The sequence below is a fragment of the Accipiter gentilis genome, chromosome 9 (genome assembly GCF_929443795.1).
Source record: "Accipiter gentilis chromosome 9, bAccGen1.1, whole genome shotgun sequence".
Lineage (NCBI taxonomy): Eukaryota > Metazoa > Chordata > Aves > Accipitriformes > Accipitridae > Astur > Astur gentilis.
In genome coordinates this window covers 1070960-1089541 of record NC_064888.1, presented here as the reverse complement: position 1 = coordinate 1089541, position 18582 = coordinate 1070960, and the positions used below count along the sequence as shown (strand labels likewise).

The 18582-nt window shown below is 58.1% G+C and overlaps 1 protein-coding gene across 7 annotated transcripts; it reads left to right on the top strand.

The window, feature by feature from the left end:
* The first annotated feature begins 188 nt into the window (after nt 1–188).
* Nucleotides 189–18493, top strand: EVI5L (ecotropic viral integration site 5 like). Of its 7 annotated transcripts, none has more exons than XM_049811169.1 (20): nt 189–285; nt 4579–4779; nt 5825–6014; nt 6182–6406; nt 6835–6909; nt 7205–7330; nt 7889–8032; nt 8204–8293; nt 8851–8948; nt 9068–9128; nt 9975–10028; nt 10586–10618; nt 11477–11617; nt 11798–11926; nt 12436–12576; nt 13466–13618; nt 13886–14032; nt 14755–14850; nt 14960–15055; nt 16506–18492. In XM_049811169.1, exons 2-20 carry the CDS (start codon nt 4631–4633, stop codon nt 16704–16706), a joined length of 2349 nt encoding a protein of 782 aa, XP_049667126.1. In that variant the 5' UTR covers nt 189–285; nt 4579–4630; the 3' UTR covers nt 16707–18492. The 7 variants fall into 7 exon arrangements, 5 of the variants coding, with proteins under 5 accessions (XP_049667126.1, XP_049667125.1, XP_049667127.1 ...); XR_007507349.1 differs by lacking the exon at nt 189–285 and having other exon boundaries at nt 4582–4779; nt 16506–16999; nt 17041–18493; XR_007507350.1 differs by lacking the exon at nt 189–285 and having other exon boundaries at nt 4582–4779; nt 16506–17887; nt 18026–18041.
* Nucleotides 18494–18582: the final 89 nt, after the last annotated feature.

The following is an 18582-nucleotide window of genomic DNA, read 5'->3' as shown; positions in this document are numbered from 1 at the left end:
CTCATTCCCGGGCGGACCTCGGCGATTGGCGCTGGCGCCGCGGGGAGGCGGGCGAAGGCGCGGAAGCGGCGTGTTGATTGGCTGAGGGGCGGGGCCCCCTGTCAGTCAGTGTCAGTCAGGGCGGCGGCGGCGGCGGCGGCGGCGGGTCCCCCCCCCCTCCATGGCAGCGGCGGGGCCCGCGGCGGCCGCGGCTCCCGCTCGGCTCCAAGCGGCGGTGGCGGCGGGGGGACGCCGCGGGCCCCCCCCTCGGAGGCAGCCGGCGGTCGCCATGGCAGCGCTTCGCAGGTAGGAGGGGCCGGGAGGAGCGGCCCGCCCCCTTCGGGGTGTGTGGGGGGGCTCCCTCCCTCAGGAATGGGGGGGTGACCCCCCCCGGGGGGGGCTGTGGGGGGGTGATCGGGGGTAATCACCCCGTTAAGGTTAGGGGGGGAATTGGGGGTAACCCCCCCTCCCCGTGGTGAGGGGGTATTTGGGGGTGACCCCCCCCCCCCGGGGGGAGTATTGGGGGTAAAGCCCCCCTCTAGGCCATAAGGAGGGGGTGTCTATGGGAGTAATGCTGGGGGGGGTAATTTGGGGTAAATATTCCCCCCTCCAGTCTATGGAGGGGGTCTAATTGGGGTTGCCACCCCCCCCCGCTCCAGCTGGGGGGTAATTGGGCATACATCCCCTGCTTTTGGGGGTGTCCCCTCCATGGGGGGGGGGGCATTGGGATAATCTTCTCCCTGGCTATGGGGGTAGTTGGGGGTAAACCCCCCCCCCCCAGGACTATAGGGTAACTGGAGGTTTCTCCCCCCCCCCAGGCTAAGGGGGTAAATGGGGTTCCTCCCCACTTTTCGGGGGTAATTGGGGGTTTACCCCCCCCAGAAGAAACCACGGGGGTGCCCCCCACCATGCCACAGCATGGAGAATTCAGGGCTATATTGCAGAGGGGGGCATTGGGGGTACTCCACCACGCCATGGGGAGGCATTAGGGGTGCCCCCCCCCAGAGGAGGACATTGGGGGGGGTGTCCCCCTATTCCCCTCCTTTATTGGGGCCCCCCACCATCGCAGCCTGCCGAGGGCTGTGCTCCTGCGTGCAAAGAGGGTGTTGTCCCTTGCTTCTTTTTCCCCGTAAAATAATGAGGTTTTGGTTAAAAAAAAAAGGAGAGGGGGAGTCTGCAGCAGGCAGCTGAGCTCCCCCCATCAGAGCCGCGGTCCCTAAATGTCATTTATTGGGGAGGAGGGAGGCTTTTATCACCCTCCACACCTAGTCAATGCACAACCACCCTCTCCACCAGCATCCCTGTGCCCCCCATTCTTGGGGAGGAGGCTTGGGGCGGGTCCCTGGATGCCCCCCAAAACACACACACACACACCCCGCAGCCGCCTAGAAGATGGAGCAACCACGGCCGCAGCCCCTGGAGCCACGGCTTTGTGCCATCCCCGGCGCGCCTCTCCTTTTGGGTTCAAACCTAGAGATTTTAGCTACGCTGGGACGACTCAGGTTTCCTATCAAATTACAGGTTTTTCCCCCAGATTCATCTTCCCTTTTTGATTTTTCCCCTTTTTCTGCTGGTTTTCCATCAATAGGGGCTTCGCCAGCAGCGTTGCCGGCAGTGTTTAATACCTGCTGCCACCAGCAGCCTGGATAGGGGGAAAAAAACCCACCCTATTTCGGTGAAAAATCCCAAAAGACCCCAAACCCTCCCAGTTTGGGGCGCATTTCAACCAATTTAGGACTGCGCAAAACATAAAAATCACCACCCGAGTGGCATTTTGGGTAGTTTTTTCCCAAAAAGCCACGTTTGGAAATGCATTTTGGTGGCCAGCATGGGGGGGGGGGGGGGGGGGGGGGGGGCACTTTCCTTGCTCTGTTTTGGTGCTGAATTCAATTTTCACCTGTTTTTGGGGGGGGGTTGGTCAGTTTTAAACCTGGTGGCATTTTGGTGGGATTTTAGCTTAAGATTTGCACCTGCTTCATCCCCGCTGGTGGCAAAACCCGCGATGTTTAAACCCATTTTTATCCATTTTCCTCCTCTTTCTGCAAACTGCAGATGTTGGTGAAGCTTGAGAAGGTCCCGCTGAAATATTTGTGGTTTAATATATTTTTTTTTCTTTATCCGGTTCCTTTTGCATGTGAATAATTGGGGTTTCTTGCAAATTGGTGGATTTTTGATGGTTTGTGTTCCATGTGAAGTCAGCGTCACTAGCCAGTGCCTCCAAAATTTGCTGCTGAAACTGGGGGTGAATCCCTGCTTTGATGAACTTTTAAGAGGCGGCGAAAGCAACACAGAAAAATCACAGAAAGAGTTTGGAGACACGGCAAAAATGGTGCAAAAAAGACGCAAAACGGCACTGAGAGACGCTGAGAAAACAGTGTAGAAAATACTGTGAAAACGGGGTGGGAAAGGTGCAAAACAGCACTGAGAGACGCTGCAAAAATGGGTGGAAAAGGCATAAAATGACACAGAAAAGGCATAAAAAGGGGCAGAAAAGGCACAAAACACCACAGAAACGGTATGAAGCTCCACTGAAAAGCTGCGAAAATGGGTTGAAAAAGCTACAAATTGGCAGATTTTAAGCGCAAAGGGGAAATTTTAACGTTTTCCTCCCAAAACACTCTGGCTCAAGGTCGGCATCTTGACATCCTGCTGAAATTGGGCTTTTTTTACAGCATTTTGATTGAGCAATGGTATTTTGGGGGAAAATGAGCAGATGTGATGGCAAGATGTGGGGACTTTGGGGACACATGGGGACCTTGAGGACTCTGCAGTGCCCTGTTGCACCTGGAAAGTTATTTTTTATTAACCCACCATCACAAATGGGCTGAAATGGGGATTGTGTGAGCCACTTTTTGGGCCAGTTTCCTAAAAACAGAGTCTAGGCACCATGATGGCATTTCCAGGGCCATTTCCACCATTTTTTTCCCCAAATTTTCTCAGCACCGTTGACAAACTCTTAGATTTTTTTTTTCCTCCAAATTCAAGCATTTTCAGCAAATTTTGATACCCATCGCCCTGGAAAAAGCTCTTGTCATGACAGGAAGCCCTGAAGGATGGCAGCCACCAGCTCCTTCCCTCCATGTTGGAAAACCAACAGGATTTCACCCCAAAAAACCCACTGAAAAATTTCAGCTTGCCTTTTCTCCTCTTTTCCCATTTCCACCTGGTTTTTATGGGTCTAATAAATAATATTGCCATCTGCCTACCTCATTTTTTGGGTTGAAATCATGCATTTTGGCCATCCCATGCTCATCCACATGTGGTTGTTGCTTTCATTCCCCCCGCACACATCGACATGGAAATGAGCATTTTCCTAAAAAGCCATTTCAGGACGTTCTCACAGCCCATTGAACCCTGACAGGTTGTGCTATGGCCGCTGTTTGACTGGTAACTTATCATTTTGCAGTGAAGCCGCCGATGGCACTCACTATTTTTTTTCATTAAAACAGTATTTTGGGTGATATCAGCCAGCAAGGTCTTGCAGGGAAATATTAATTATAGAAAATAAATTAACAGCTCTCCTGGAGATGAAGGCACTGCTGGACAAGCCCTGTCCCACGACGAGCAGCATGGGCCTGAATCAAATATAATCGAGGCTTTTTTTTTCCCCTCCTTTATAACATTTCCTGCTTAATAAGCAAATCTGCCAGATCCCGTTAACGATTGACCTGATTCTCCCCGCTTGCCCCGAAGCCGCTCTGTTAAATTTTGCTGTTTTTGGAAAACTGTTAACCAAACAGCAAAGGATTTTTGTTTTGCTCCACTGGCCAGTTTTTCCTCCCAAAAAAGGGGTTGGAAATGTGGCTTTTTGGTTAAAACCTCCCCAATTTATAGCTTAATCTGCACAGAGAGTAAACTAAGCCTAAATCAGGTAAATCACACAGTCACAGTGCATCATTCAGGCGCTGCTGCTTTTTATTTCTTTCCTCCACTTTCTTCATCCCCTTTGGCCACAGCAGTGACTGAGGGTTCATTTTGCCAATCTTCAGCAGCATTTTTTTACCAAAAGGAAAGTTTTTCAGCCCAAAAAAGGCCAGAGCTGCCTTGAGGGATCCCAGTCCCTATTCATCCTCCAGCAAATCCCCACCGGAGGCACCAATTGAACTTCTCTTTTTGCAGCACTCCTTAACCCATCATTTTCTACCCCATTTCTGCCAGTCCCAAACTGGGACTCATTCTTCCCCAGGGAGGCATTTTTCCATAAAACACCACCAAAGTGGGCAAACTAGGTGACATCAACCCCTAAAGCACAGTGAGGACTGCTTTCTGTAAATCCTCTCTTCCCATATTGGCCTGTTCCTTCCCAAAATGAGGGTACATTGGGTTTAATTCCAGTTTTTAGGCTAATTTAATTCAACTAATTTAGGGCAAACACAGGACGATGCGCTTAGAACTAGCTTGACATGAAAACTGGGCTTAAATGGGATCCTTTTAGGGAATTAAGTGAATATCTTGGTAGGCTGCAAACAGAGCAATGCTCATATCCTGTTTTCTATCAGATTAGCTAAAACAGGGGGTTTTAAGAGATTTGAAGCAATGTGGTGAGGAGGAAAAGATGGGGGGGTCACATCCCGCTCATGCTGGTGCTCGGCTTTCCAGGTGAGACCCCCAAAATCCCCGCGGGCTCGGCACGCTGCCAGCCCCTGCCGCCATGGCGTCGCCGGCCGTCAGCCCTGACTCGTCCTCCCACGAAGCCCTCTCCTCCGTCAACTCAGCACCGGCATGTTCTCCCACCTCCGACTCGGAAAACCTCAGCCCCGACGAACTGGAGCTGCTGGCAAAGCTGGAGGAGCAAAATCGGTGAGTGCCAACAGATATCTGCCCCATTCGGCCTTTTTATCGTCCTTTTTTTTCAAGTATCTCCCTTAAAATCAAAGGCGCTGGACAACAACGAGCCATTTCCCCCAAGCATTGCTCCAGCCGGGATAAAAACACTCCAGTTTCTTATTTTCAAGGTTATATTTTTCTCTTTGAAAGCAGCAGGGTTTGCTCGTTCAGGCAGGCAAAGGGGATTTCTGGAAGGAGGCAGCTGTTTGGAAATAATAAACCCACCCACTTCGGTGGTGGGTTTTAAACCTGCTCTTGACAGGAAACGAGCCCTGAGGCTCACTTTGCCAAAATACCGGGCAAAAAGCTCCATCCCTGGCATTAAACTGGTGTTAAAATCAAGCCCTAAAATGCAAATTTCCTTGCAAAGCCATTTTTAAGCAAATTTACTTTGGAAAAAAAACCATTGGAAATCTGTTTTTTAAGCAAATTCATTAAAGAAACCATCCCCGGGCAACTGTCAGCATCTGGCTGGGGCAAATAGCCCATCCAGGTGCTGTTCTGGGGTGGTTTGGGGGAATATCTCTACCTTCAGGGTGGTTTTGGGGGAATAACTGCTTATTTGGGGTGCTCTGGGGGGAATCTCTCTTCTTTTGGCATGGTTTTGGGGGATTCTCTCCTCCTTTGGGTTTTTTGGGGCGGAATATCTTCTTTTTTGGGACTGTTTTGGGGGACTCTCTTCTCCTTTGTGGCTGTTTGGGGGAATATCTCCTCCTCTGGCACAGTTTTCAGGGAATATCTCCTTCTTTGGGGCATTTTGGAGGAATATCTGCTGTTTGAGGAAAATCTCTCGTCTTTTAGCACAATTTGGGGGCAATCTCTTCTCCTTGGGGGCTGTTTTGGAGGAATATCTCCTTGTTTGGGGCTGGTTTGGGGGAGTATCTCCTTTTTCGGGACCATTTTGGGGGAATCTCTTCTCCTCGAGTCCTCTTTTGGAGGAATATCTCCTCGTTTGGGGCAGTTTTGGGGGCTGTCTCCTCCTTTGGGGCTTTTTTGGGGCTATCTTGGTCTCTCGCAGGCTACTGGAGGCTGACTCCAAGTCGATGCGCTCCATGAACGGCTCACGAAGGAACAGCGGCTCCTCCTTGGTCTCCAGCTCCTCAGCCTCCTCCAACCTCAGCCACCTCGAGGAGGACACCTGGATCCTCTGGGGCCGCATCGTCAATGAGTGGGACGAATGGCGGAAGAAGAAAGAGAAGCTGCTGAAGGTGAGGAAACTGCTTTATTTTTAACTCTATTTTAACCCCGCTGCAAAATCTGCAGCATCAGCATGACCTTCCCTGTGCCAGGACAGGAAGATGTCTCCCCATCCACAAGGAGTTTCCGCATCCTCTTGAAACCCGTTTTCTTAGGCTTTTGCCCCATATTTGCACAGGAGCTCATCCGCAAAGGGATCCCCCACCACTTCCGTGCCATCGTCTGGCAGCTGCTCTGCAGTGCCACCGACATGCCCGTCAAAAACCAGTACTCGGAGCTGCTCAAGATGTCCTCTCCCTGTGAGAAGCTCATCCGACGGGATATCGCCCGTACCTACCCGGAGCACGAGTTCTTCAAGGGACAGGACAGTCTGGGCCAGGAGGTGCTTTTCAATGTCATGAAGGTAATGTCTTTCCTCGAACGTCAATGGATCTTGGCCACAGCCCAGACACTGCTTTGGGTTTTGAGGCTGTTTTAAGTGGATATTAATTTTTGATGGGTTTGGTTTCCACCACAAACTCCTGGAACCATCACTTCTTGCAGCGTGACAGGTCTTTCCTCGCAAAGCGACCTCATTCCCCAGACCTCATTTTTCCTGTTGAGTTTTACTCTGAATTAAGAAACAAATAGTTGAGTATTTGGGGGTCTAAATTCAAGTTTGCAGCAACATTGTGCTCACAGGAGGTGTTGTCAACGAAAAAAAAAGCTATTTTTGATGTCATGGTCAAGGCTTCCCTCCACTGTTGGCCTCCCACAGCAAGCACGGATGGTGGCCCCGCGAATCCCCCTGCTCACACGTATATTTATTTTGAATTTTTTTCCTCCTTCCAGGCCTATTCACTGGTGGATCGGGAGGTCGGATACTGCCAGGGTAGCGCCTTCATCGTGGGACTGCTGCTAATGCAGGTTTGTGACGACTCCGGGGCGAGGAGGGGCTGCCGATGGGTTTTCAACACCCTCCAGAGACATGGTAGAATGGGGTGGGGAAATGGGAGCCTTTTTCTTGATCCTCAGGAGCAAAATGGGCTCATTTCCACCATCCCACTTACTCCTGATGGGTTTAAAATCCCCCATTCGCATTTCCCTTCACCCGGGGACGGGTTCTGGCACGTCCCATCCCATCACCTAATGGGAAGAGGCTCCGCATCTGGAGCTGCCAGCAGAGGTTCAAGGGGGAATTCATGTCCCTTTGGGTCTCCAGATGCCTGAGGAGGAGGCCTTCTGCGTGTTCGTGAGGCTGATGCAGGAATACCGCTTACGGGAGCTCTTCAAACCCAGTATGGCTGAGCTGGGGCTCTGCATCTACCAGTTTGAGTACATGTTGCAGGTAGGCACCACCCCACGCCCCCCAGAACTCTCAGGGTGGCGAGAACCGGTGGGTGGATCTGGGGGACAAGGACAGGGAGAGGTAGGACTGAGGTGGCAGCTCTTGGGAGAAATGGGTTCTTCCAATGGAGCTCATGTCCAGCGACACAAATCTTGGGGATGTCTATGAGATGCTCTGAGGACCATCCGTGATTTTTCAAGGGGGACATCAGAGAGTCCTCAAGAATGTCCACAACATATGCTGAGGGCATCCATGAGACCCCAGGACAACTCCATGAGGTGCCCCAGGCACCATCCGTGAGACCCTGGGGCCCACCGGTGAGACACCCAAAGGAACTGGCCATGAGACACCTTAGGGACCATCCACAAGATGGTCCTGAGGGACATCCATGAGCTCCTGGTGACCATCCACGAGCCCCCCCGCCCCCCCACCAGGAGACCTTCCATGAGACCCCCACAAGACCTCGTGGACCTGTTCAAACCTCAACAGCCATGAATGACCCCTAAAAACATTCACCATTCCCTGTTTCTCTTCATTTCCCCCATTTCTCACGTCCAGGAGCAGCTACCGGAGCTGAACATCCACTTCCGCTCACAGAGCTTCCTCACCTCCATGTACGCCTCGTCCTGGTTCCTCACCCTCTTCCTCACCACCTTCCCTCTTCCCGTGGCCACACGTGTCTTCGACATCTTCATGTACGAGGTAATGGGGCCGCGGCCAACACCATAAATCACAAAGGGACCACAACCACATTTTCCACTTGGATGTGGAAAAGTTCTCCCCACACCAGCTGGTCTGGTTTTGGGGAGAAAAACCCCAAACCCCGGGTGGGAAAGGTGATGGCGTGGGGTCAAGCGTGGACCCTTCCCGCAGGGGCTGGAGATCGTCTTCCGCGTGGGGATGGCGCTGCTGCAGTTCAACCAGGCCGAGCTCGTCCAGCTCGACATGGAGGGCATGTCCCAGGTATGTGCCCATGGACGTGGGACATGTTTTGGGGTGGATTTGTCCAACAGGATGTATTTGGGGACAGATTTGTCCAATGGGACATGTTTTGGAGTGGATTTAAGCAACAGGACATGTTTTGGGGTGGATTTAGGCAACAGGACATATTTTGGGGTGGATTTGTACAACAGGGCATCCAAGGGGATGTATTTTGGGGCAGATTTGTCCAAGGGGATGTAGTTTGGGGCAGATTTACCCCCACATTTAGTATTTTCAGGCAGGTTTCTCCCAACTGGCTGTGTTTGTGGACCAGTTTATGCAACAGGCCATATTTTGTGGTGGATTTGTGCGATGGGTTGTATTTTAGGTTTACATGATGGGCCATATTTTGGGGGTGGTTTATGCAGTAAGTTGTATTTTGGGGTGAATTTACGCAACAAGAGTGTGTTTTGAGGCAGATTTATCCAACAGGCCCTATTTTGGGGCTGGTTTTACCCAACGGACCCTACTTTGGGGCTGGTTTACACGATGGCCTGTATTTTGGGGCCATGTTTCATGGCTGATTTCCGCACCCACAGTACTTCCAGAAGGTGATCCCACACCAGTTCGACAGTTGCCCCGACAAGCTCATCCTCAGGGCCTTCCAGGTCAAGTACAACCCCAAGAAGATGAAGAGGTGAGAGGGGGAGATGGGTTCCTGCGCTTGGATGGGGTCCCCCCAGCAGCCATGGGGTGCAAGGCCAGGGGGTCTGCTCCCTATCCTCGTGTCCCAGCCTGTCCCCATGTCCCGAGCAGGCTGGAGAAGGAGTATGCTGCTATCAAGAACAAAGAGATGGAGGAGCAGATCGAGATCAAGGTGAGACGGGTCAAGTGTTGGCATCCTGGGGCCACTTGAGCCATCCTCATGGCCGCTTGGCCCATCCCTGGGGCCAGTTGAGCCCACCTGACATGGTGTAGCCCATCCCTGGGGCCATCTAAGCCATCCCAGGACCACTTTGGCTCATCCCAGGGCCACTTGACCCATTCCCAGAGCCGTTTGAGCCATCCTGGGACGGCTTAGCCCATCCTCACGGTCATTTAAGCCATCCCAGGGCCACTTTGACTCATCCCTGGGGTCACTTTGAGCCATCCCGGGGCCATGTAGCCCATTCCTGGGGCCACTTGAGCCGTCTCAGGGTGGCTTAGCCTCTCCCTGGAACCACTTGACTTGTCCCTAGGACCACTTGAGCCTTCCTGGGGCAGCTTAGCCCATCCCCAGGGCCATTTAAGTCATCCTGATGACACTTTGACCTATCCCAAGGGCCATTTAAAGTGTCCCCAGGGCCACTTGACCTGTCACAGAGCAGTTTGAGCCATTCCAGGGCCACTTTCACCCATCCTTGGGGACGTTTAGCCCATCCCTGGGACCATCTAAGCCATCCTGGGGCCACCATGACCCATCCCATGGCCATTTAAGCTGTCCCCAGGGCCATGTAAGCCATCCCAGGGCCACTTTGTCCCATCTTCAGGGTTGTTCGAGCCATCCCAGGGCCATTTGACCCATACCTGAGGCCACTGGAGCCATTCGGAGACAGCTTAGCCTATGCCTGGGGTCACTTTACCTTGAGTCCCCCTGCCCCCAAGCTGTCCGCAGGCTCAGTGACCCCCCCCGGGGACATCAAACCCACCCCAGGGCTGATTCCTCCCCATTTTTGCCCCCCAGCGTCTCCGCACCGAGAACCGCCTGCTGAAACAGCGCATTGAAACCCTGGAGAAGGTGAGCCCCACGTCCGGCACCCCAACCCCCCCCCGGAGCACCCCAAAACCCTGCTGGGGGCATCCAAACCCCCTCAGGGTACCCAAACCCCCCCGGGAGCACCCAAAATGTCCCCCGGAGCACCCCAAACTCCCCTGAGGCACCTATACCACCACTACCCAGAGATCATGGCACCCATGGGTGCAACCCTGTAACCTCCAGCACCCCTCTTATGGGCCAAACCCCCAAAATCTCCCCTCCCAGCACCACTTTGGTGCAGAAATAGGACATTTAAGTCCAGCGAGTGCCTGCTTCATCATTTTTCCACACAAAGCCTCCCTCCAGGAGGTGGGAAATGCTCCGTTTTAGTGCAAAACACCACCATCACTGTGTTTTGCCCCCGGCATGGAGGGAAAAGAGCTAAAATCCTTGGAAAACACTCCAAAACGGGAACCGATGATGCGCGGGAAGGTTGCTGGGTGCCTCTGCTTCGTGGCTTCTCTCGCTGCCTCCGTCTCCTTCGTTTATCTTGTTACGTCTCTCCTCTCTTTCTCTCTCTTCTCCGCCGGCGGCCGCAGGAGAGCGCGGCTCTCGCCGACAGGCTCATCCAGGTAGCGTCAAAAATAGCTATTTTTCTCTTTTCTGCTTTGTTTTAACCCTTTTCTTCCCCCTTTTGCTTCCCAGCCCGCCTGCGTCTGGCTCGCTTGGGGAAGATTTGCCCTTTTTCCTGCTCTTCCGGAGGCTCCTGCGCACCTTCCCCGCTTTGGGGGGTGGGGGGGAAGGAGGATATGGGGGCGGTTGGTGAAAATGGGGGGTTTTGACCCATTTTGGGACTTGGTGGAAAGTGGGGGGTGGCGCGGTGGCATATGGGGGTGGGGTTTGGCCAAGATGGGGTAAAAGCCGCCATTTTGATGAGTTTGACCAAAATAGGTGGATTTTGAGCGGAAGGTTGTGGGTCGTGGGGTGAAAGCAGCTCAGAGGGGACAAAATGTCCCTGGAGGTCCCCACAGGGCTGCTGTCACCTCCTTGCCCTTGATGTCACCTGCTGTGGGGCTGGTGTCACCCCCCAGGGCTGGTGTCACCCCCTTCATCCCTGATGTCACCCCCCTTGTTCCCAGAGTCACCCATTACAAGGCTGGTGTCACCCACCACAGGGCCAGCATCACTCTGGTGTCACCCCCTCGTCCCTGCTGTCACCCTCTGCGGAGGGGGCTGGCGTCACCCCCTCATTGCTGGCAGCGTCATTCCCTTGTCCCCAGCCTCACCCACTGTGGGACTGGCGTCATCCCTGGTGTCACCCCCTCATCCCCAGCATCCCCCCGTGTCCCCAGCATCACCTCTTGTCCCCAGCATCACCCCCTTGTCCCCACCACCCCTCCACTGCCACCACATCCCTCCCAGTGACACGCTGCGGGGAGGAGAACCGGTCACACCATGCCATGGTGGTGACACGTCCCTGGTGTCCCCAGGGCCAAGTGACACGGGCACAGGAGGCAGAGGAGAACTACATCATCAAGCGGGAACTGGCGGTGGTGAAGCAACGCTGCACCTCGGCCACCGAGAACCTGCAGCGTGCCCAGACCACCATCCGGCAGCTGCAGGACCAGCAGGTCAGTGTCCCCAGATTGTCCCCAGATGTCCCCAAGCGTGCTCATCGTCCCCACACATCCCCCTTTTAATTCGCGCCCTGCTGCAGCCTGGATTTGGGTGCGGGTAGTGGGTGCCACCGCCGCGGGCAAGGCGGGGACAGGCGTTGTGCCCCATGGGTGACACGTTGGGGACGGTGGCAGGGGAACCCACGCTTCAGCGAGGAGTTTGTCACCCACCTGGAGACGGAGCTGGAGCAGTCGCGGCTGCGGGAGAGCGAGACCCTCAGCGCCCTCAAGGAGATGCAGGATAAAGTCCTCGACATGGAGAAGGTGATGGGGACAGCTTGCGGGTGTCATGCTGGTGGCCCTAGGGACAGGGTTGGTCCCACGAGTGGCCCTGGGGAGTGTCACACAAGTGGTCTTGGGGACAGGGACTGTCACACAAGGGGCCTTGGGGGGTCCTGGACCTGGTGTCCCCTGTCCCTGGGGATCCCCAGTGCCACACAAGTGTCCCCAGGGTTCCCCCTGTGCCCAGGGATCCCCTGTGCCACATGTCCCTGGGGGATCCTTTGTCCCCAGTGTCCTCCATCATCTCCCCCAATGCCCTACGAGTGTCCCCACCTCCACCTGGCAGAGGGGGACAAGCCCCCAGTGCCACCACCTTGGGGTGTCCCTACCAATGACCAGTGCCACCGCCCCAAGGTGTCCCTGATGACATCCAGTGACACTGCCTTGGGATTGTCCCTGCCCTGGGCTGTCCCCACTGATAATCTGATGCCCCCGCCCTGGGTTGCCCCCACCCCTGGGTGTCCCCACTGATGTCCCCCGTGTCCCCACAGAGGAACAGCCTGCTGCCAGATGAGGACAACGTGGTGCGGCTGCAGGAGGAGCTGCAGGCGCTGGCGCTGCGCGAGGCTGAGGCCGTCAAGTCGCTGACGGAGCTGCAGCAGCAGGTGAAGGACCTCAGTGACAGCTGGCAGGTAAGGACCCGGACGCCTGGGTCCCCTCCTGGATGCCTGGGTGTCCCCCCCAGACATCTGGGTGCCCCCCCGGATGCCTGAGTCCCTTCTCGATGTCTGGGTCCCTCCCAGACACCTGGGTCACCCCCCAGATGCCTGGGTCCCCTCCCAGCCACCTGCGTCCCTTCCCGGTCACCTGAGTCCCTTGTCCTGACACTGGGTCCCCTCCTGGCCACCAGGTTCCCTCACCTTGACACCCAGGTCCCTCCTGGGTCCCCTCCTGGCCACCTGGGTCCCTTGTCCTGACACCAAGTCCCCTCCCAGACACGTGGGTCCCCTCCTGCCCACCTAGGTCCCTTGTTCCAAAATCTGGGTCCCCTCCTGTCCGCCTGGGTCCTTTGTCTTGACACCTGTGTCCCCTCCTGGCCATCTAGGTTCCTTGTCCCCACCTATGGGTCCCTTCCAGGCCACCTGGATCCCTTGTCCTGATGCCTGGGTCCCCTCCTGGCCGCCTGGGTCCCTCATCCCAATGCCTCTGTCCCCTCCCATCCGCCTAGGTCCCTCACCCTGCCACCCAGGTCCCTTGTTCTGACATCTAGGTCCCTTCCTGGCCACCTGGGTCCCTTGTCTGACACCAGGTCCCCTCCCAGACACGTGGGTCCCCTCCTGCCCACCTAGGTCCCTTGTTCCAACATCTGGGTCCCCTCCTGTCCACCTGGGTCTCCTCCTGTCCACCTGGGTCCCTTGTCCCAACACCCGTGTCCCCTCCCTGCCACCCGTATCCCTCGTCCCAACGCCTCTGTCCCTTCCTGTCCACCCGGGTCCCTCACCCTGCCACCCCGGGGTCCCCATGGGGGCCACCCGGGTCCCCCCATCCACCTGGCGGGTGCCTGATGGGTGCGGGGCGCAGGCGGGCCGGGCGGGCGGGCGCTGGAAGGAGTCCCCGCGGCGGAGCAACGCCAACGCGCTGCAAGAGGCCGTGGTGGCGGCACGGCTGCGGGAGGCCCAGGCCCAGGCCGAGCTGCGGGCGCTGCGCCAGCGGGTGCTGCAGCTCGAGACGCAGGTCAGAGCCTGGGCCGCATCCTGACGGGGGGCTGGGAGGGGGCTGAACTGGGGGGTATGGGGCCTAGGGGTGCTGAACCGGGGGGTGCTGGCATTGTGGGTGCTGGACTAGGGGTGCTGGGTCCATGGGTGCTGGGTGCCTGCGCACCCAGGGCCAGATCCAGGCAGAGCAGACCTGCGCGGAGCTACGGGAGCTGGGGGGTGGGGGGGCAGGGGGGGTGACAGGGACCGGGGAGAGGGTGGTGACAGTCCTGTCCCCTCCCTGCAGGGCCAGATCCAGCGCACGGTGCTGGGCCGGGCGGAGCAGACCTGCGCGGGGCTGCGGGAGCAGCTGCGGCTGGCGGCGGCGCAGAGCAAGGGGCTGCAGGCGCAGCTCAGCGAGAGCCACCGCAAACACGCCGAGGCCCAGTGCAAGGTGGGACGCTTGGGGACACCTCGGGGACAACCCCGAGCCCTCCTCTGTCACCTCCCTGGGGGCACCCGTGGGTGCTCACTGTCCCCTCCCCAGGGGTATCCCTGTCCCCTCCCCTGGGGCACCCACAGACCCTCCTCAGGGACACCCGCAGACCCTCCCTTGTCCCCTCCTGTGGGGACACCGCTGTCCCCTCCCCAGGGACACCAACAGCCTTTCCCATGGTGTCACTGTGTCCACTTCAGGAGGGCCACCACGTCCTCTCCAACGGGTCAGTGTGTCCCCTCTGAGAGGGTCCCAATGTCCCCTCCGGCAGCGTCCTATCACCCCCTCCAATGGTGTCCCCTTGTCCCCTTGTCCCCTCCACCAGGGTCCCCACATCCCCTCAAAAGGGGTCAATGTGTCACCTCTGAGAGGGTCTCGATGTCCCCTCCTATGGTGTCCCCGTATCCCCTCCAATGGGGTGCCAGTGTCCCCTCCCGTGGGGTCCCCGTGTCCCCTCCAACAGGAACCCCATGTCCCCTCCCGTGGGGTCCCAGTGTCCCCTCCTACAGTGTCCCCACATCCCCTCCAACGGGCTCCCATCACCCTCAACGTCTCCTCCACCGGCCTTCCCTTGTCCCTGGGGACTTGGGGGGGGACGACTGGAGCCTCCCCTGGTTGGGGGGGGGGTGGTGACACAGGGGTGGCACTGGTGTGGCACCGGCTGACACGGATGTCCCCAGAGCAAGGAGGAGGTGATGGCAGTGCGGCTGCGCGAGGCCGACAGCATGGCAGCCCTGGCCGAGATGCGACAGCGCGTCGCTGAGCTGGAGATCCAGGTGAGCGGGGACGGGGGGATGGGGTGGGGGGGGACAAGGCAGGGGGGGAAACGGGGTGACAGGGTGACAGGAGGGGGACGGGCACCCGCTGACCCGCGCGCACCCGCAGAGGGAGGAGGGCATGATCCAGGGGCAGCTCAACCACTCGGACGCCGCCCAGTACATCCGCCAGCTCAAGGACCACATCGACGAGCTCAAGGCCGAGGTAAGGCACCCATGGGTGCTGCGGCACCCACGTCCTGCGCTCACGGGTGCCGCAGGACCCCGTACCCTGCACCCACGGGTGCCGCAGGACTCCGTATGCTGCACCCATGGGTTCTTGGGGACCCACATCCTGCACCCGTGGGTGCTGGGAGACCTGTACCCTGCGCCCATGGGTGCTGTGGGACCCACGTCCTACACCCACAAGTGCTGGGGGATCTGTACCCAGTACCCACGGGTGCTGGGGGATCTGTACCCAGTACCCACGGGTTCTGGGGTCACCCACATCCTGTACCCATGGGTGCTGTGGCACCCATGTCCTGCACCCACGGGTGCTGCAGGACCCTGTACCCTGCACCCACAGGTGCTGTGGGACCCACGTCCTGCACCCACAAGTGCTGGGGGATCCGTGCCCTGCACCCATGGGTGCTGGGGGACCTGTACCCTGCACCCATGGGTGCTATGGGACCCCCATACAGGGTCCAGCACCCACGCAATGTCTCAGGGACCCGTCCCTGGGGCGGGGGGTGACCCTGCCTAGTGGGGACAGAGGACATCATCCCCTCTCCCTGGCATGGTGGGGGTCACCCCCCCCACACACACACCCCCCCGGGGAAGGGTCCCCGATGTCCCCAAGGCCAGGCCGCATCGGGGACAGTCCCCGAGCAGGGCTGTGCTGGGCGCTGGTGCCATTGGTGACGTCCCCTGGGTGCCATCGGCGACGTCCCCGCAGAGCCACGTGGCAGTGGGACAGCTGGTGACAATGTCTCTCCCCATCTCTCCTCCCTCCTCCCTTTCTCTGCTGTCCCTTGTCCCCCCCGTCCCCTCTCCTGTCCCTTTGTCCCCTCCTGTCCCCCTCCTGTCTTGTCCTCCACCCGTCACCTGGTCCTTCCCTGTCTCTTTGTCCCTTGTCCCTGTCCCCTTGTCTGCAACACTGTCCCCATCCCCTCGTCCCCTCTCCGTGTCCCCTCTCCCCCCATCCATGTCCCCTTGTCCCTGTTCTCTTGTCCCCCATCCCCTTCTTCCCTGTCCCATTCCCCACATGCCCTCGTCCCTTGTCCCCTTGTCCCTGTCCCCCATCTCCTTGTCCCCTGTCCCATCCCCTGTCCCCTTATCCCCATCTCTCTGTTCCCCGTCCCCTTGTCCCCATCCCCTTGTCCCTGTCCCCTTGAACCCATCCCTATCCCTTTGTTCCCTGTCCCCTTATCCCTTGTCATTCATCCCCTTGTCTCATCCCCCATCACGGTCCCATGTCCCTTGTCCCCGTCCCCCTGTCCCCGTCCCTATTCCCTTGTTCCCTGTCCCCTTGTCCCCCATCCCCTTGTCCCATCACCTATCGCGTTCCCGTCTCCCTTGTCCCCTGTCCCTCTCTCCTCGTCCCCATCCTTTTGTCCCATCACCCATCGTGTTCCCCTGTCCCTTGTCCCCTGTCCCCTTGTCCCCTGTCCCCGCAGATCCGGCTGCTGCGGGGGCCGCTGGCCTTCGGGGCGGTGGGGCTGGGGACACGCCTGGGGGACGAGGACTCGCTGGGTTCCTCCGACGAGGAGCTGCCACCCTTCGCCCTGACCCACGGGGACATCGGGGACCTCGGGGACCTCGGGGACATGGGGGACAGCAGCGACAGCGAGACCGAGGGGGCACCTACAGCACCGTGACCCACGGGGACATCGGGGACGTGGGGGACAACAGCGACCAGCGAGATGGAGGGGGGCACCCGTAGCGCCCTGATCCATGGGGACGTTGGGGGAACGTTGGGAACGTGGGGAACAGCGGTGACGGTGAGCCCAAGGGGCCACCCTGGGGACCCTGACCCGTGGGGACATCGGGGACCTGCCAGCCCCACGGCACCCCCAGGGGACGCTGAGGGTCCCCCGGGGGACGCTGAGGACACCCACGGCACCCAGCAGAGACTGAGGGACACCCAGAGGACACTAAGGGACACCCGTGGGTCCCAGGGGACACTGAGGGGCGCCCGGGGGACACCCAGAGGACACTATGGGACAGCCAGAGGACACTAAGGGACACCCACAACACCCGTGGGCCCCACAGCACCCCAGGGCAGGATCTGGCCGGGGGGGCAAAGGTCGAGGTCTTGGGCCTGGGGGTGCCCCGAGCTCCTGGCGGGACCCCAAGCACGGCCGGATCCTGCGCACGGAGGGATCCCAGGGCACCGCTGGATCCTTGAACGGCTGGATCCTGGGATGCTGCTGGATCCCTGAACGGCCAGATCCTGCACACGGAGGGGATCCTGGGGCAGCACTGGATCCCTGAGCGGCTGGATCCTGCACACACAGGGATCCCCGGACACCACTGGATTCCTGAACAGCCGGATCCTGTGCAGAGATGGTTCCCAAGACACTGCTGGGTCCCTGAACGGATGGATCCTGCACACAGAGGGATCCCAGGATACCGCTGGATCCCTGAACGGATGGATCCTGCCCACAGAGGGATCCCAGGACACCGCTGGATCCCTGAACGGCCAGATCCTGCGCACTGCTGGATCCTGGGGCACCGCTGGATCTCTGAATGGTCGCATCCTGCACACCGAGGGATCCCAGAACACCACTGGATCTCTAAGTGGCTGGATCCTGCACGCAGCCAGACCCTGGGACATGATGGGACCCCCAGGACACAGCCCAAGGCCAGATCCTGGATACAGCCAGATCCTGGGACACAGCCGAATCCTGGATCCAGTGGCCCCCTGGATGCAGTGGGGCACCCCCTGCAACCCTGACACCCCCCCCAAGGACACGGCCAGATCCTGCACACCCCCAGCCCACCCCTCCAAATCCCCAGGACACGGCCGGATCCTGCACACGGAGGGATCCTGGATATGGTGCGATCCCAGACAGTGGCCGGATCCTGGATCCAGCCAACACCCCCCCACCCCCCCCCAAAAAAAAACACCTTGATCCCCTGGCCGGATCCTGGACATGGTGGGGGACGACAACACCCCCGGTACGGCCAGCGGCAGGGCCGGATCCTGGACATTTTTTGGGGGGGGACACGACCCTGACATGGCCTGGCCCAGGAGAGGGCCGGATCCTGCACCCCCCCGTAATCCCCCCATCGCTGTTTATATCCTGTACAGAGAAATACAGACGCTGTGGAACAACGGGACCCCAAAAAGCCTCAAATTTACCCCCCAAAAATCAGCTGAGACTCCCAAAATCCGTAAGATTGGCCCCAAAACCCCTAAAATTCACCCCTCAAAAAATCTGGGGGCCCCAAGTCCCTGAGATTGGCTCCAAAATGGCCCCCTGGGACCCCAAAACTCCAGGAATTCACCCCCAAAAAATCTGCCGGGACCCCAAAAACTCTGAAATTTGCCCCCCTGAAAGTATACTGGGGCCCCCAAATTCCTGAGTTTGACCCCAAAATCCCAAGACTTCCCCCCCAAAAAAATTCCTGGGACCCCAAAATCCCTGAGACTGACCCCAAAATGGCTCCCCTGGGACCCCAAAACCCCAGGAATCCACCCCAAATAAATCTACTGGGACCCCAAAAATCCCTGGAATTTGCCCCCACCCC